The following is an 18,920-nucleotide window of genomic DNA, read 5'->3' on the forward strand; positions in this document are numbered from 1 at the left end:
TATAGTTTTGCAATTTGGGATAAAATAACTTAAATATATAGTTTAAATAAAAATATTTTGTTAAATATGTAGTTTTCTGATCACACCCTTAACTATGTAATTTTAAGTTAAAACTGATATAACAGCACCGTGGCCAGCAAATATTTTGTTCAATATACAAGTTCTTGGAGGTAACCTCACCACTCACAAGAGAAGCACAAGAGAAGGTATTTATAATCAGGATGCGTCTAATCCAACCAAACAATATCTCCTCCATACATTTTTTTTTACTGTAGATAACCAAACATCATCTAACTATATCCGAACTCATTCAATACAGACAACCAAACAAGTACATCTGTATATCCAAAAACAGGCCAAACTCAGCCTAGATCAAAAGAGATGAGTCAGACTAGTACGATTCAAGCGACCAAACACACCACCCTATATGTATGCAGATCGATCGAGGTCGGCATCATCACCAGCAAATTTAAGGCCCAACGGTGTATCCTGATCGATGTGAACAAGCGAGCCAGCAATGGATTATCCAGCTGCAGCTGGTCAAAGTCAAACGCACGCGCGGTATCCATCTATCTGGTCAAAGTCAACTTTCCTCTTCTTAACTTCCTTTCACACGTCTGACAGACTTGAAACCCTGTTCGAAGAAAATAGCAGAAGAAACCGATGAGAAATTAATTTATCAGAATACGAAAAAGCTAGATTTGTTTACCTATAGCATCTAATCCATTTATTTGCTAAATTCTACACTGAGCCCAGAAATGAAATTTAAATTGTTTAAGACCTATTTGGTTGGGAGAAATTTCCACTCATAGAAATAGATAAAGGTGGCTTAATATAAATGAATGATAACATTAATCCGTATGAATTTTTCCGAGATGTTCGAGTAAATGAAAATTTTCCTATGTTTTTTAGGTAACTTTGTAATGAAAACAGCTACTAGAGCAGGTACAATAGTAGGCTATAAGCCAGTTATAAACATATTTTAAAGAGATTAGAGACGTGAGAGAAGAGTAGTAAGAGCAAGTCTAATAATATAGCCAACAAGCTGGCTATAAGGCCAATCCTCAATGTAAGTTTTACGGACACGATTATGAGTGACATGTTATCTAAAAAGTTTAAAACTAGGATAAAACACCCCTCTCTCAATGCATAGTTTTATCTATTGTTGTTTCCTAAGTTACATGCAAGACACAAGTTGTCTAGATAACAGTGCATAGAAAGTTTCATCTCCATAAAACTCATTTCATCTCTCTCTTCATTAATACTGTGTCACATCATCAAAAATATCTACATAACACCATATTTATTGTCCATGAAACTCCCATTGAGATTGGCCTAAGGCTCCTTGTAATATTCTCTTAGCCCACTCATATAGTAGTTAACTCTTTTATCATTAATGCAGGGTCCACATGTCTCTTTCGCATAATTTCTTGGTTCTTGTATCCAAGCTGTCTATAATACTACAGCCTACTACTCCTCTCTCTCTTCTCCCCTCTCCTCTCCTCTCTCCTCCACATAAGCATTTAGCCAGTTTGTAGCCTGCTATTATACTTGTTTTAAGCTACTAATTTATAGTCAGCTGCAGCACGGGCTCTAAGACACAGTGTGTGTATGACATGTGGGATCATGTATTAATGCTCTGTAGGAAACTATCGTATGAATTGACTATTAGATTAATTATAGATGATTTGAAGCTAGTAGTTGAGTATACCTATTGACTTGCTGATAGATTTTTCTATAAACTAGCAATAAACCTGTGCTAAAGCTTCAGTGTCATAATTTGGAACAAACAAACTGGTCAACCATAGGTTCGAAATTTAACGGCGCATAAAAAATCGGACGGAGTAGTACAAATACTAATATATAAAAAAATAGCTCGCGCAGTTACCTATGAGTCAATCTAAACACACAAATATTTATAATTTATATAATATATGTACGTTTATATTACAAAATTTATTTTATACTCGTTCCTTTTTTATTTGACATTGACACCGTTCATTCATTCGTGTGTTGATATATACATATAGAAAACACCGAGTAAGTATTTAAAATACTACGGTGTGAAAAATATATCTTGATATTTAATATTGTCAACCTGGTCTATTTTTATTTGACATTGTTGATTTAGAGGTTTATGGTTGACCATTCGTGTTGATATATATTTATTTATGAATTTGATTCATTATTACTAAAGAGACTATATGAATGACGTATCATATTATATGTTTCATAAAAACTTTGAAAAAAATGAATGATTAAATAAGGATTTAAAATTTAGCGCTGGGATATAAAATAATGAGGGAGTATTACAAATACCACCATATGCAAAATTACTCTCATTATTCCTTATTTGTCAACCCAAATGGATATTAAAATTTTAGATTATATATATTATATTTTTAAATTAATATCTGGTTTATTTTAATTTAACACCGTTGATTTGGGGTCTACAGGTGATCGTTCGTTATATATATATATATATATATATATATATATATATATATATATATATAATTGCTTATCTCTTTTATATGATGGCTAATTGCCTGCCTCTCATGGATGTGTGTGCCGATAGATTGATGGCTAGCGTTCATTTTTGATCGATTTTAGTTAGTCACCATGCACGGCAATTAATCTGCATGATGAGCCGTCCGTTTGCATGCATGATACGGGGATTTGCATGCAATTAATTTGCGTGCGTTATTTGCATGGATGCATGATCTGCGTAAGGTAAAATTAGAAAGTAAATGGTATCAATTTCATCTACGATCTGAGCCATTCATTTCATACGAATGATTCTGTTCGTCAGATTTGTGCTATAAATCATGAGTGTTTTGTGTTGATGCAATTAAATGGCCTCTGACATGAGATCCCGAACTGAACATCAGAATCAGAGGCCGTGCAGTCCAGAAGTCCGTCCAACATTGCAGCGGCCGCCGATTTTATTGACCACCGCCACACTAGGGCCATGTTTCCTCAACATTGAGCCCAAATTCAACTTATAAATGGGCCGCACGTACGGCCCAGCCCATGTAGAAGAAGAGAAGAGACATACGAGTCCCTTCTTCTTGTCAGCTCCGCCCCGCCGCCCAAACCCTAAGAGAACCCTACTCCTCGTCTCCTCCCCGCCGCCGGCAGCCGGGGCGCCACCATGGCGGACGCCGTGCAGTACCGCCTCGAGCGGATGTCCGACGAGCTCGACGACCTCGAGCGCAGGGGCCTCTTCACCCGCGCCGAGCTCGCCGAGGTCGTCCGCCGCCGCCGCGACTTCGAGTTCCGCCTCCGCCGCCGCTCCCCGCTCCGCGCGGACTTCCTCGACTACATCGCCTACGAGCTCCGCCTCGACGCACTCCGCGACCTCCGCAAGCGCGCCATCATACGTGCCACCCCCGACAGCGACCACGACGACGACGACGCTGACGACGCCGACGAGAAGAAGAGGAGGAGGAGGAAGAAGCGCAAGGGGGGCAAGAAGTGGAAGAAGTCCGTCTCCGACGTCGCTGGCGTCCTCCGCGTCCTCGACATCTACAGGATGGCCACCGTCAGGTACAAGGGGGACCTCGACCTCTGGTTCCGCTACCTCGAGTACTGCCGCGACAAGCGCCACGGCAGAATGAAGCAGGCAAGTCAATCAGATACATTCCCCGGTCCAATCCTTAGTTCCTTATCCATGCTCATGCTGCACCGTTGCATTGCTAAATCAAATTTATCAGCTTTTCTACATGCGGCTCTTCATTTATCAGTGGTTTAGTACATATCGTTGTTTCCTTTTTGTTTCTTGCGCGCAGCATACTGAGAGACACGGGCGGCCGACTTTAAATCACTTCATCAGTAGGTCCATTTTAACTTCCAATGGCTGCTCTCTGTTTGGCCAATCACAATTTTAGGACAGCTGAGACCTTTTGGTGTTCCTGGTGTATTTGAGTTATCCATTTAGTGAAGTCGCACGCCTCGCATTTAAATGTATTAGGACTTAAGCTTCGTAAAATGCCATACATGCTGCTGAAACAAAAATTAATTTATTGCGCTGGGCATTTCACTGCCCGTGCATTGGAAATAATACGCTATCATTAGGTATGGAAATAAATTCATGACCTTTCATTGTTGAAATGGGAAATGAGAACATTTTTTTCTGAGTGGTTTCACACCCAATAATCGTTGTCTGCCCTCTAAACTCACTGTGGAACGCGGATCTATGCCGCGTTTCCCTGTTCCGCGAGCAATCTCGTCTTCCCCCACACCCCCCCTGTTAGAACCTAAAAATAATAGTGTCCCACGTTCCTTGACTCCAATCCGGGAACTTTGGTAACATGCTCTGGCTTATGGTACCTCATCAATACCAGATATGAGGTAGGGCCGCACTGGTGTCATTGGTTATGTACTTATGTGTGGCAAAAACCTGTCACTGAACTGGTATCGCATCCAGCTATCACTGGAGCTGTTGTGTTGGGCACTGTTTTTTAAGGCAATGGATGGGACAGGGTATGCCATAGGAAAAGTAATTGGTGAATGCTCAGCAATCCAGATCTGGTAAATGTTAAACTATCAAGCATGCCCTGTTTTATGTGTGAAGTTTTCGGTTTGCCATTATGGACTCACCTATTGAAGGATAAGGCAAAAAGGCTGTAATTGAAGTGGTTGGTTTTGTATTTCGTATGGAATTTGTTGCTTAAGTTTTTGCACATCTTGAACTAAAAAGTTCAAGAACTCCTGAGCCAACTGTGTACTTGATTGAGACCTGATTTGTTCTGAAGCCTACTGTCTACGCAATAGCAATATGCCTAGGAAATTGTTCTCTGGCAAAAGGTCGGAGATTTTGAAGTTTCTGAAATTGCTTTTTTTGTCCCTTCTGCAGATATGGGATGTGGGTTAACACATCGGCCAGAGCTTGAAAGCTGTTGAAACTTTTTTTTTTGGGGGGGGGGGGTTCTTGGATGAAGATTTCATTCTAAATTTTAGTATGCGTTTTGGCCTGATTGTCTTTCTTATGCTGTTTATTCATGTGCCCTTTCATGCCTTATTTGTTTGACCTTCTCTGAATGATATGTCAATATACTTTTTTTTGGAGGCAAACATCGAATTGATCTCACTGTTTGTTAAATTAGCATACCTCATGTTCATTTTATTGTTTTCAGGTTCTGGCACAAGCTATTCGTTACCATCCCAAGGTTCCTGGGCTCTGGATTTATGCTGCAGCATGGGAATTCGATCAGAACCTGAATGTTGCTGCAGCACGTGCTCTTATGCAGACCGGTCTTAGATCTTGTCCAGAATCAGAGGATATGTGGATTGAGTATCTTCGCATGGAGCTTACCTATCTTAACAAGCTTAAGGCTCGGAAGGTTGCTCTTGGAGAGGATGTCAAGACACTGCAAAAGAAGAATGATGATTCAAGTACATGGAAAGAGGAAAATAAAGAACTGTTCATGTCACTGAACGAACAAGATGAAGGTCCTGAGGAGTCTGGCCCACAGGGAGTTGCTTTGGAGGGGAAGGAAGACCTATTTTGGCAGCAAGGGCTGCTAATCATTCAAACCATATACCATGGTGCTACGGGAGCTCTTCCTTTAAGCTTAACCTTGCGGAAAAAATTCTTAGAGATATTAAATAGTGTTGACCTTGCACATTCTGATGAACTGAAGGTAGAGGTCATGGATGACCTGAAGAAAGACTTCTCTCATAGTGAGGACTACTGGGATTGGTTTGCTAGGCTTCAGCTTAGTGACACAACTAGTTCCAGTAATTTGAATAGAAAGGATGCTTTGTCAAATAAATTGAACAAATCAATACAGGTAAAACATTCTGTCATCATTTTGTCAATTATATCTTTCTTCTTGACTGCTTACCTTGGGGAGAAAGAGAACTTGTCAATGCATGCAACCTGATCCGGCCTGTCTGCAGTACATAAGAATTGAGATCAGTATTTAAACATTTCGAATTGTGTTATTTTTTTTCTATTTTAGGTATATGATGAAGCTGTCAGGAGGTTGCCAACTTCCAGAATGTATTCCCTGTATGCAAAATTTTGGATGGGTGTTCTATTTGCTGATTCAGAAGATTCCATCGCATTGTTTCATGGCGGTGAACTTGATGCTTCAGAGTTCACTTTGTGTATACTGAAAGTCTATCAAAATGCTGAATCATGTGGTTGCCTTACTGAAGATCTTGCCTGCCAATATGTCTCTCTTTATTTGAGACTTGGAGGATTGGAAGAGGCACCTGGAAGATTAGAGGAAGCTAAGAACCTTGCCAAAAAGCTCTGCGATGGTCCCCTTTCTCATGCTGCAGATCTCTGGAACCTGAGAACATCTATTGAGATCAAATCACTTGTTACTGCTACTGGCAGTTCTGCATTCAGCAAGGAGAACTTGAGTTCTCTGTTTGATCTATTTAATGTGGCACTTTCAAAGTTATCCTTGCCTGAGGCTGAGGGATTGTGGCACGCGGTATAGACCTGACAATCTTTTTAGTGATCATTGTTCCCTAATTTCAAGTTCTTTATTCGTTTCACAAAATTTGATTATTCTCCTCTATTTTTCACTGTGATTGTGGTTAATCCCTTCTTTTTTCTTTGTTTCATTTTACCTTGTGTTGCAATGCATTTATATTGTTTGACTGCTTGGATGTATTTATAATCGTTGACTGCTTGGAATAATTTCTACTTTCTTTAATGGGCATAATTTATTACTCATTGCATATTGTTTAAAAAGCTTTTCTGTTAACTCATTTCAGGCCATGAAATTGTTTTCTCACGAGAAGATCTATTTTGAAAAGTTGGTGAAGTGTGCGATTTTAGCATTAAGTTCTGCTGGTGGGAATGATTGTGGAGCTTCAGTTTCTTCTGCTATTGTTGGATGGGTTTTACAAAGAGATGGTATCAAGCAAACTAGAAAGATGTATAAGAGGTATGTACTTTGTGGTCCTTGAATGCAACATTGCTATAATACTGTTCATTTCATGAATGGAATGTGCTTTGTTACAAGATGTAGAGTTGATTAAATTAAGCTACAAGCATTGTCTTGAGACTAGCAGCAACAAATTTTCATTGCACAGGTCATGAGTCAGATTCTTTTGTTTCTTAGTTAAGTGCAATTAGATTCTGCTGTATACATCTGTGACCAGGTTGAGTGAATTCATTTGTATTGTCTGTGTAAAGCTTGTTTGACACCTCTGCATCAATGCAGATTTCTGGCCTTACCGCGTCCAAGCCTCAAGTTCTTCCAGTACTGCATAGAGTTGGAAACAAATCTTGCATCAATCGGAAACGGAGACAGCCTTGTGAATGCTCGTAAGCTGTATGATTCAGCCCTTGATATCTATCCCCAGAAAAGAGAACTATGGAGGAACTACTACAACATGGAGCTGAAGGTTAGATTCCATGTTACTTGTTTCCTCATTTTCGGGCTCTTTTTATCATGATTCATTGCATATCTGTATTTACATTACATTTATCACATTGGGGCATGGCCAGGTGGGAACTTCAGAAACAGTAAATGCTATATACTGGCGCGCTCGTAAGGTGCTTAATGATTCCACTGCACTGGATATTCCCCGAAGCTAGTGATGTGTGACTTGTGTATCATGTAATATCAATTTTGATCTGATCCAGTTATTTGTTCTTGAAGCATATTAAGTGAACTTGGGTGGTGGAAGAAAAATTTGGCTTCTGTCTGTTGGATTTGTATTGTGAACCTAACTAGGCTTCCTGAAAATTTACATACTCTGTATGATTGCCAATTCAAGTCTGTACATATACTGGCAGATCACCAAATCATACTATTGGTTTATCTGTTATATTAATTTCGCCAAAGCCAGCATTGACAAAAATGGGCTGGCCTCAAGAGTTTTAAGTCTATCAGAATGGCTGTCATTTTTTTTTTTGGCACGGCTGTTGCTTGTTCGATGCCCAAACATATTTTTTGGGGGGCAATCGATGGCCAAATATGGACAGCCAAGACTAGAAATTGAGCCAAAATTTTAGTGAGGGGGGGTACTTTGCACGATATATTTATGGATTAATACATATGTTTTGTATACATGTTCATATTATTTATTAGTATTTTATATGAATTTAGATAAGACCATAAAGTCCGAGGGAGAAGCATTTTTCTGTCACAGTTTAGCACGCTGGTCACGCTTATTATTTATTATTTTCAGTGGATCTCTATGGGGATATTTTTGGTTGCATTATTTATTGCTACTATGCCCTCGTGATAAACCTACTCGTCGTCCTTTGCTTTTAAAGAGCTGAGCTGCATCTGGATGATCCAGGGCGCAGTACTGTACTGTGTGTGCCCCGCCTTGCCGGAAACAACTCATGGTGGATGTATTTTCGCTGGTACACTTCCTAGCCTAATAAAAGGTTTTATAATACATAGAAAAGTCCTATCTAAAAGTTTCTTGTATAATCTTTATAAAAACAACGTTTGATTTTGTATTCAAAATTTTCTATATAAAACTTCCTCAACTGTTTTTGTTTCTAAAAATGTTTTTTTAATTTCTAGTAATTAATTCAGAATTTTATATATAAAAATATCTCATTCAATCATTTTAAAATAACATTTTAACTGTATTAGCGAATAATTTAGCCATTTAAAACCTAGAAAACATAAATTTGTAACGAGGAAACTGTGGGGGTACAAGCATGCAAGCAGCCTTTGTGAGGCAGCTCTGTTTGGAAATCATAGTGAGAATTCAAAATTTGTGGAGAAAAAATCCAAAAAAAATTCGTAGTGATCTATATATCACGAAAACTGCTTGATTATCGTCACGGCTAAAGAAACTACGATAATCTCATGATATGTCACCGTAGCCAAACGATAAACGAAGAGCAATTTTATTATTTTTACAAAATATCAGAGGTTATCATTATTTTCTCTATAAAATTTGCTAATTTAATATCTTAGGTATCAAATTTTACGGGGACCTTACGATGGGGAAAAATGCTCGTAAACGGAACCTTGGTCTTAAAAAGAGTATCCCAGCGAGCAGAGACAGAGCCAGAGACGCAGCCATGTCCAGCTCCTGCTGCAATGCCAAAGGCAATGGCAAGCACCACCACTACTACCCATTCCTCGCCGCCGCCGCCGTAATAACCTTCATCCTTGCCGCCGTGCCGGCGGCCTCTGCCGCGCGGCGGCGCCCGGTGCGGCTGCACTTCTACATGCACGACATCGCCGGGGAGACGGCCGTGCAGGTGGTGAAGGGCAGCGGGCCTCTGCACCCGTCGATGCCGCCGGGCGGCAGGCACTTCGGCGACACGACGGTGATGGACGACCTCCTGACGGAAGGGCCGTCCATGGAGTCCAAGGCCGTCGGCCGGGCGCAGGGCTCCTACGTGCTCGCCGGCCTGGTCGACCCCGTCGTCGTCGTCACCATGACCGTCAAGATCACCGACGGGCCCTACAACGGGAGCACCGTCGTCATCGCCGGCCGCGACGACGTCCTCGCGGAGGTGAGGGAGCTGGCGGTGGTCGGCGGGACAGGGCAGCTCCGGGGAGCCTCCGGGCACGTGCTGTGGAGGACGGCGGAGGTGTTGGGGGCGGTGCACTATGTGCTGGAGCTGGACGTGTACGCGACGGTGCCTGCCACTTCCTCTGCTCTGCGTCTGCATGCTACGAACGCCACGCCTATCGATGCTGGTAACGTCACGGTCACTAGCTAGCTCCTTTTTTTTTCTATAAGTTTTTATTTTGAAACAAATAATTCAAAAAGTTTGGTATTTCTTGGCATGAGCAATGACGGAGGAGGCACATTTTTTTTGTATGTCGTATTTTGAAAATCATTTATTCTCTTTGTTTTAGATTATAAGATGTTTTAGTTTTTATTAGATCCATGTATGTATGAACCAACAATAGGGAAAAACCAAAATATTTTATTATCTAATCTAAGACGAATATAATAGTAACTAATTTATTGCAATAATCCGGTGAATGAAGTTATGGAGAAATCGTATTTATAGAAGAGTGTACATGGATAATCCAGTTGATAATTTGCTTATAAGAATGGAACTTTAGCTCCCCTTGCTAGTAATACGCCTATATCACCATGTTAAGTCATATCTGGTTGTCTTCTAAATCTAACTCTTGGATGAATTATTAAATTCACTAAAATAATGACAATTCAACTTGAGATGTAGATCACTATTTCTTTTCGTTGTTTATTATGCCTATAAGACAAAATTTAAACTTTTAATTTTAAATTTAGACTTGATTTTAAGGTTTTTATCGTACTTTACTTTTTAGCTTTATATTTTAGGTTTTTCTTGTGACTCAGCATCATATCTGTTCTCCTTTTCCTTTTTTTTTTTTAATTTTTCCTTATGCCGCCCCACCCTACCAAATTAGTTGAAGGCTATTATAATAATTATGCCCACAACAAAGGCGGTGCAAATGATATCACTCCCAGATAAGATTTTTATTTATTTTTAATCGCAAATCAAAATCTTACTCACTTTGTAAAAAACCAACTTTTCAGTTTTTTTCGAGCATTTGACCAACCGTTTTATTGAAAAAATTTCAAGAAATTAAAAAAAATTAGTCACATATAAAATATTATTCATGTTTTATCATCTAATAAATAAAATTATTAATTATAATTTTTTTAAAATAAGACAAAGAGATAAAAATTGTATCTAAAAACTTAAAAATATCATGCTTGTCAAATGTCAAATCGATACCAACGTTATAAACAAATATGCAATTCGTACAAATTAAACAACCACTTGCTGTTCTTGGCAAGTCCTAGTCCACTACCATCCTCATTCATCTGAATTTATTTGCTTGTAATTGTTAAGTACTCACTCTTTGCTCGTGTATATTAATTTAGGTGGGAACAAAGAAACTATGCGGAATAATATATGATATCTTTGATGATATCTCTGAATATTTGATGATGGAAAGGAGTTTCCAGGTAGGGATCACGTCGATTGCTTATGGTTAATGGGTATAAGTAACCCATTTGGTCACAATGCCCTTAACTATAAACTGTGCTTTAATATATAATTAATTTTTCAAATTCATATTATTAATAATACCATGTGTAAACTGTATCTGGTATGTATAAGCGTTGATTCAAAGACGCGCCGGATCACTGGACTCAGTTGTGTACGCTCGCTGAACTGAAACAGTAATGATTTGAATGTTTTGTACAAGTAAACGCATGTGTTTGTATGCATGCGTACCTAGCTTGCAATGCTCAAGAGTTGAAGATCTATCGTGTGTACGGGCTAGCTATCAATTTTCGCCAACACTTGGCCAAATATGTATGACCGGCCAAAACTTTTGTTGAGGGTGATGATTAATTGGTGGGTAAACTATCACCCAATTCACCGTGTCTTTTCACTTCTGCTTATGTTTATAAGGTAAAATTTAAATTTTCATCATTAAATCTGTAGTTGATTTGGGATTTTTCATCGTAATTTATTTTTTATCCTTGCTTGCTGATAGATCACTAAGAACAAGTACGTAAAAAAGTTTTATTCAGAAATTATTTTTTATTTGTAAATATACCATTTGAGTTTTCCATTCTAAAAGTGAAAAATGAAAACCCCCCTATCCATCTACCTAATTTTCCTATAGGATTATAATCCTCCAAAATCTCTAGTATGGTTTTTTTCTCTCTAGTCTGGTTTTTTTCTAGAAATCAAATGGAACTTATTATGAATCTCTGGAATATTTCCTTTGGACAATAAATCGCACACACCAATTAAACTCCATCCAGATATAAATATTTGATACTCATAAAATATATTAACATTTCATCTTATTTAAAAAAAATTATCTGAATATACAAATTTAATTTTTAAGTTATACTTAAATTAAGTTTCTATAATAATAAATTAAATTATAAAAAATAATTAATATATATATATATTTAAATATGATGAATGATCAAACGAAATCATAAAATAAATGATGTTATATGAAAAAAGAGGGTACTATTTCTGATAAAAATCAAACTTCCAGTAGATATCTGTCATGATGAAAGCGTACATATATCCTGAAATATGTCAGTTTTATAATCTACACGTGCCATCTGTTTTTAATGAGTAGATAGATGATCAGTATCCACATCCACAGAGATAAGGAAATTATAAATGAAGTGATTAATTGAACTCCAAGCAAGAATTCAAGCAGCTTGGCAATCATCCAGCACTGCACTGCAGTGCAGCAATGGCCATCTCCATCGCCCATCTCCTCGCCGCCGTAGCTCTCGTCCTCGCGGCCGCCGCCGTGCCGGCCTCGGCCGGTCGGCTCCCGGTGCGGATGCGCCTGTACATGCACGACATCACCGGAGGGCCGGGGCGGACGGCCGTGCAGGTGGTGAGCGGCACCGGCCCGCAGCACCCGGCCATGCCGCCGGGCAGCCACTTCGGCGACACGATGGTGGTGGACGACCTCCTCACCGACGGCCCCAGCGTGGACTCCAAGGCCGTCGGCCGCGCGCAGGGCTCCTACACGCTGGCGTGCCTGAGCGAGCCCGTGCTGGTGGTGTCCGTCACCGTCGTGCTCACCGACGGGCCATACAAGGGGAGCAGCATCGTCATCGCCGGCCGCGACGACGTCTCGGAGGAGGTGAGGGAGCTGGCGGTGGTCGGCGGGACAGGCCAGCTCCGGCGGGCCACCGGGCACGTGCTGTGGACGACGGCGAAGCGGCAGTCGCCGGTGCACATGGTGCTGCAGCTGGACGTGTACGCGTGGGTGCCAGCGTCAGCGCTGCTGCGTGGCGCCAACGCCACAGCTGATGCTGCCTCTCATCCGAATTCATAAATAGTGGAGTATTATCTGGTTGGCAATCGATGTGAACCTCACAAGTGAACTGCTTTATCTTTTAATTCAATAAAAAAAAGACGAATTAAGCAACATTTATAATGTTCATTGCAGTTGGTGATCAATCGATAATGACCCTGCACCCTACCTGACGACAGTAAAACATTTTGTATCTATTCCCAGTATCCAAAGAAAGGACATAAGTAGTACATGATTACACGCGGAGTGATCGAGAAGAAGAAAGAAAGGAATGGCTAGCTGCAGCTCCAGCTCCAGTGTTGCGATGCAGCTGCTTGTCGGCGTGGCCGTGGTCCTCGCCGTGGCCGCCGTACCGGCGTCTGCTCGCCGACAGCCGGTGCGCCTGCTGTTGTACGTGCACGACATCGTGGGCGGGGCGGGGCAGACGTCGGTGGTGGTTGTGAAGGGGCCGGGGCCGGCGAACCCGTCCATGTCGCCGGGGAACAACTTCGGCGACACGGTGATCATCGACGACGTGGTGACGGAGGGCCCGAGCCTGTCGTCGGCGGAGGTGGGGCGGGCGCAGGGGACGTACATGCTGGCGTCCATGGCGAGGCCGGTGTTCGTGGTGAGCATCACGGTGGCGATCACCTCGGGGCCGTACAACGGGAGCAGCATCGTGGTGGCCGGGCGCGACGACACCTCGGAGGAGGTGAGGGAGCTGGCGGTGGTGGGCGGCAGCGGGATGCTCCGGCGGGCGGACGGGCATGTGCTGTGGAGGACGGCCAAGGTGGAGTCGAAGCTGCACGCCGTGCTGGAGCTCGACGTGCACGCCACAGTGCCGGTGCCATCTCCCGCTGCTGCTCGTAGCCATGGCATCCATTGCTCATGACCTCTGCTGCCTCAGAGTGGAGACTTACTGCACATTTTCCCCCATACTGAGATGCGGGCATGTTTTTTTTTCCTGTTCACCAGTTCTCGATATATACTATCTCCCTCCCTAAATATTTGACGTCGTGGACTTTTTGGCACATGTTTGACAGTTTGTCTTATTCAAAAAATTTACATAATTATTAATTATTTTTATATCATTTTATTTATTATTAAATATATTTATATATATATATATAGCTTTACATATTTAAAAAAATTAAATAAAACGAACGGTCAAATATATGTAAAAAAATTAATGACGTCAAATATTTAGGATGAAAATAGTATGTTTTTCTTCGTAGGGAGAGAGAGAGAGATTTTGATAGAAAAAATGTGAAGGTGTCTAATATGACTGGATTCTGGAACGACTAAAACGAGCAGTAAAAGAACATGACTCTGGAAATAGAGTTTTTTTTTGTATTGATAAAACTATTTTATCTCACTCAGATCACACACACATTTTTATAGTTCTCTTATGTCCTGATTTTTCCCCCATGGTCGTTGTTTTCTCTCATTTTGGTTGTCCAAGAAGTGTCTGTAGATGGAGACTGTATGAATCCAAGGGAAATGCAGTTATGTTTTTTCATGTCTTGTTTGTCCCCCGGGAAACAGTTTCTAGCGTACAAGTATATGTACACTCGTGTGCTTGTATGTCATCTAAATAATCATCAAAAAATATGAAAAAATTTGATAAGATAGATTAATATGAGTTATATCACTTCACAAACATACAAGTTTAAATTGAACTTTTACAAGTTGTAGCAAAAAAACAAACAAAACTAAAACTAAATATACGCATATTCATAATTGTTTTTGTTATTTTTGCTACAACTTGTAGAAGTTAAATCTAAACCTGCATGTTGGTGGAGTGATATAACTCATCAAACTATCTTGTCAATTTTTTTATATTTTTTATGACTATTTAAATGACATCAAGCAACGGATGTATATACACCCGTGTGTTAAAAAACTTCTTTCCGCGCTCTCCCCACACCAGCACACACGTCAAGGTTCTTGAGTTAGCTTGTTCATGTAAGTCCCTATTGGCCTATTTCATTGACCTTTTGGACTTTTCTGTTCTTGCTTTCCATCTTGCAGGTGTTGTTTTGCTCTTGTTCTTGTAGTAGAGAAGAGCAAATATAATGTTTTTCCCTAAGGCGTTGGTGCAAAGAGTAAAATACTGACTTGTAGTGGCGACGCAAGGTGATTTCCGCCAATCTAATGTGGATGCGTCAATTTTTTTTCTTCCGATATCGGACCTCCACTCTCCTTTCTGATTTTTAATATCCTTTTTTTTGCATTTTAACCGGTACAAACAATCGTCTTTACTCTTATCCTTCCCGTTCTTTTCTACGAAAAAACAGAACAGGCTTTAGACATTTTAAAAAATAATTAGTATTAAATACACATAAATTTAAAGATATAATCATTAAAACAAATAATAAATAAGTAAATTAAGATTTAAGACTTAAATTTTAGCCATTGGATCATGCTCCAAGGAGGACGACGACAGAGTCACGATGGGGGCAGGCTGCAGCAATGATCGAGTGGAGTGACAGCAAGACAACCAAAGCAGACAATTTACTGGAAAGGCTCAATCATCAGTATGGAATCCGATTCCAAGACGAAAAAAGAAAGGTAAAACAAAGAGAAAGAGAGGCAGCACTCAGTCAGATCCGACACCGACGCCTCACCAACCGCGCCCAACCAACAGCACCACCACCACCAACCCCACCACGCACGCGTTCACCCACCCTCTCATCCGCCCCGGTGCCGCCGCCCCCGACTTGGCTGTCGACGACCCGCCGCCGCTGCTGCCGCCGCCTCCGTCCAACGGCGAGACGGGCGCCGAGGCGTCGATGGTGGTGCCGTTGGGCGTGGTGACGTACACGTCGAGCTCGAACACTCCGTCGGACGGCGTCATGGTGGCCGTCTTCCACACCACGTAGCCCGTGGCCATCCGGAACTTCCCCGTGCCGCCCACCACGGACAGCTCCCGCACCGCGGCCGCGGTGTCGTCGTGGCCCATCACCGCGATGGTGCTGCCGTTGTTGTCGCCGGAGGTGAAGTAGAGGTTGATGCACATCATCAGCGCCGGGCTGGACTGCGACGCCACCATGTAGAACCCCTGCGCGCGCCCCACCTCGCGGGACGTCGGCGACGACGTCTCCGTGAGCGCGTCGTCGATGACGGTGGTGTCGCCGAAGCCGGTGCTGACGCCGCCGTTGCCCGACGAGGAGGCCGGGCCCTTGATGACCTGCACCGCCGTGGCGCCGCTGCCGGAGACGACGTCGTGCATGTAGAGGCGGATGGTGGGCGTGTCGGCAGCACGCAGCTGGAGCGGCAGCGGCGCCGCGCAGGCGAGGAGCAGCAGCAGCAGCAGCAGGGAGGTGGGCGCCATGGCCGGCTGAACGCAAGCTACTGATCGATCGTAATGGCTCACAATAAGTTTAATTTATGAGAGGGCTCCAGAGTTGGTGACCAAATAACTACTACTATTATGCAAGTGGTAGTGCATAATACTCCATTGGTCTTAGCTTGGACTTTACGGCTAGCTGCAAAGATCCATTCCGCCATGCTGTACTTGGGGTTACTTTTATTGATGTCAATGACCAAGTGTCTATTCGGTTTAGAGAAATCTTAACTTACATAAACATAAATGGTACATGAATGTAAACCATTTATTTTCTCTCTGCAATATATGGGAAAGAAAACGATTTATTTTTCATATACTTTATTTCTCTAAACTAAATGGATTCTATATGAATCTAATTCTTTATTTTTTTTATTAAAACGAATAGGAGCTGAATAGTCCAAGGTTTACGCATGATTAATTAACGAGGGAGCGAGAGAGAGAGCGATCACTGCATGGACTGGTTGGATGCGGTGATGCATATATTTGTGGTTCTGCTGCGGCTAGGCTTACCGCAGGCAGCGATGCTACTAATGGTACCATAGCAGACCGAGTTATCTATGAAAAAACCAAACCATATATTTGCAAAAAAAAATTACTATGCGTATGACTCAACCATCCAACGGCTACAGTGTCATTCACTTAATCCTATTTGCCTAATTAATGGTTGCATTGTTTCGGTCGTACACATATAGTACAGTTGGATCGTATGTATAGCGGGACTGAAAAAACCATGAATAAAACTTACGTATTCTTGGCAACCTAAAAGATAGTGTTATAAATAAACTTCAACAAAAAAATCCTAATATCAAATTATCAACTCTAAATTTAAGGTTAAAAATGTAAATTTTGACAATAAGTATAGACAGAAACAAAAAGATAGGGTGCATAAGCATATCGAGAAAAAGAAATTAATGATGGTTCTTTTACATGAGATAACTTTACATATACTTTAATATAATGGAAAGAGAGAAATAAAGTATGCCAAACTATTTTCTGGACTGATATCATTTATATAGATTAAGGCGAGTTACCCACACACACGTAAGACATTAGTACATGATTAATTACATATCAATTATTTTAAACTTAAAATAGATTTATTTGTGGTTTTGATGTAACTTTTCTACAGATTTTTTTAAAAAAACATTATTTATTATGTGCTAGCTACTTACCTTTTTTTTATATGAGTAAATTGGTTCACGCCCATTTTTACCCAAGAGAACTTGCTTCAACTTCAACCAGTGCAATAGTACATATACCATGAATGTCCCATATATATGAGAAAAATTTAATCTTTTGACACTCACTCTTATATACTAGTGGTAATAAATTTACCACCACTCACATAAGCCTTTATAAGAGAGATTAAACTCTCGTAAAGAGTAGAAAAGGTTAAAGGCCCTTTTATTTATATATATATATATATATATATATATATATATATATATATATATATATATATATATATATATATATATATATGATGATGCCAATGTGCAAGCAGTGGTGGCTGGGCCAGGCCAATCAAGAAACAATGGACATGTAGAAGCACATGCATGACACACATTGGCGCCTACAAGATGAGAGAAAAGAATAAGGATTTGAGAGAGGTGCTGACGTGTGGCACCTACGTGGCCCTATCAACACGTGGCGCCACCGTGGCATGCCACGTCAGCGGATGAAGTGGATCGGAGCCCGTTTGGATCTATATGACACCCCTGGATAAGTTCGGAGACCCAAAAATACATTTTAAGAGTTCAGGGATCTAGATGATACGTGCACATAAGTTTAGAGACCGCTGGTGCGCTTTACTCTAATATAAATGTATCAAACATATAGGTGAGAGGAGGTAGAAAAAATAAAATCAATTATATATGTATATTAGCTCTAGTGTAAGTTGATGGTGTTGGCTTACTTTTAATCTTGCTCTATTATGACCGTTCGACGTTGGAGAGGACGTAGTAGGTGACGGAAAATGAAGTGAGCACAGTGGAGTAGTGGACTAGTCTGGTGAGAAGATGCGTGCAGTTTACCTGCTATCTAACGACTTTGCTTGATGACTACTAGACGATCGAGTCTTTTGTTCCAGATGATCACCAGCATCAGCATCTTTGCCTTTCTCAGTTTCTTACCTACTACTTTCATCCAAAATAGATTTCATTTTTAATATATCTCATACTAATTAATATTCCTGCTATTTCCTTTTTCAAATCCTAATGTATTTCTTCCTTACTTTTCTCAATTCTAATAGATTTATTCTTTGTTATACAAAACTCTAATACAATAATTAATCACAAAGTGACGTCTTAAATGAATAAATGAAAGAAATGAATGAGTCGTTAGGAAAAGTCAAACAACATATTTATTAGCAAAAAATAATTTTTAAATAAAACTTTTATATATGTGTTTTTTGTGATATAAAAGCAAATGCCGAAAAATAAAATACGATGAAAAAAGATAAAAAAAATACTCCAACATCAACTTGAAATTTAAAATTTAAATTTTGAGTTATAAACATAAACAAAATCAAAATATAGGTGAAGATTTCTACAAAGGAGGTAGTACTTCTAATTTCTAAAGTTCTAATTATTTTTTGAGACGATCTGGCTTTGGTAGATGCTGTTCGAGGAGTTGACGTCAACTTTTCCTTCTTGTAGGGTAATGCATTTTTATGAAACAAATAAACGCTATATTTACAAATAAAAATAATTTACAAATAATTTTTTTATATATGTATTCTTAGCGATATAAAAGTTAAGCTAAAAAATAAACTTTAATAAAAAATCTCAAATAAAAATTAGTACTCGACCCAATATAAACTCTAATTTAGGATGAAAAAT

General features: G+C 40.4%; 4 protein-coding genes and 1 pseudogene across 4 annotated transcripts; 4 read left to right on the forward strand and 1 right to left on the reverse strand.

Annotated features, from left to right (window-relative positions):
• The first annotated feature begins 3,089 nt into the window (after nt 1-3,089).
• LOC102710605 (U3 small nucleolar RNA-associated protein 6 homolog) lies at nt 3,090-8,020 on the forward strand. The gene is made up of 6 exons (XM_015839328.2): nt 3,090-3,625; nt 5,139-5,795; nt 5,967-6,449; nt 6,736-6,908; nt 7,188-7,371; nt 7,475-8,020. Exons 1-6 carry the CDS (start codon nt 3,155-3,157, stop codon nt 7,562-7,564), a joined length of 2,058 nt encoding a protein of 685 aa, XP_015694814.2. The 5' UTR covers nt 3,090-3,154; the 3' UTR covers nt 7,565-8,020.
• Nucleotides 8,021-9,015: 995 nt separating this feature from the next.
• On the forward strand, nt 9,016-11,400 carry LOC102710890 (dirigent protein 1-like). Its single transcript, XM_006658143.3, has 2 exons — nt 9,016-9,644; nt 10,831-11,400. The coding sequence occupies exons 1-2, from the start codon at nt 9,017-9,019 to the stop codon at nt 10,863-10,865; spliced, it is 663 nt and encodes a 220-aa protein (XP_006658206.2). The 5' UTR covers nt 9,016; the 3' UTR covers nt 10,866-11,400.
• A 499-nt stretch (nt 11,401-11,899) lies between these two features.
• Nucleotides 11,900-12,781, forward strand: LOC102711169 (dirigent protein 1-like). The gene has a single exon (XM_006658144.3). It carries the CDS (start codon nt 12,177-12,179, stop codon nt 12,771-12,773), a length of 597 nt encoding a protein of 198 aa, XP_006658207.1. The 5' UTR covers nt 11,900-12,176; the 3' UTR covers nt 12,774-12,781.
• A 219-nt stretch (nt 12,782-13,000) lies between these two features.
• LOC102711448 lies at nt 13,001-13,756 on the forward strand (annotated as a pseudogene).
• A 1,488-nt stretch (nt 13,757-15,244) lies between these two features.
• LOC102715676 (dirigent protein 1-like) lies at nt 15,245-16,223 on the reverse strand. The gene has a single exon (XM_015839016.2). The coding sequence runs from the start codon at nt 16,063-16,065 to the stop codon at nt 15,355-15,357; it is 711 nt and encodes a 236-aa protein (XP_015694502.2). The 5' UTR covers nt 16,066-16,223; the 3' UTR covers nt 15,245-15,354.
• Between the last annotated feature and the right edge of the window lie 2,697 nt (nt 16,224-18,920).

The sequence above is a fragment of the Oryza brachyantha genome, chromosome 7 (assembly GCF_000231095.2).
Source record: "Oryza brachyantha chromosome 7, ObraRS2, whole genome shotgun sequence".
NCBI classification, from domain to species: domain Eukaryota; kingdom Viridiplantae; phylum Streptophyta; class Magnoliopsida; order Poales; family Poaceae; genus Oryza; species Oryza brachyantha.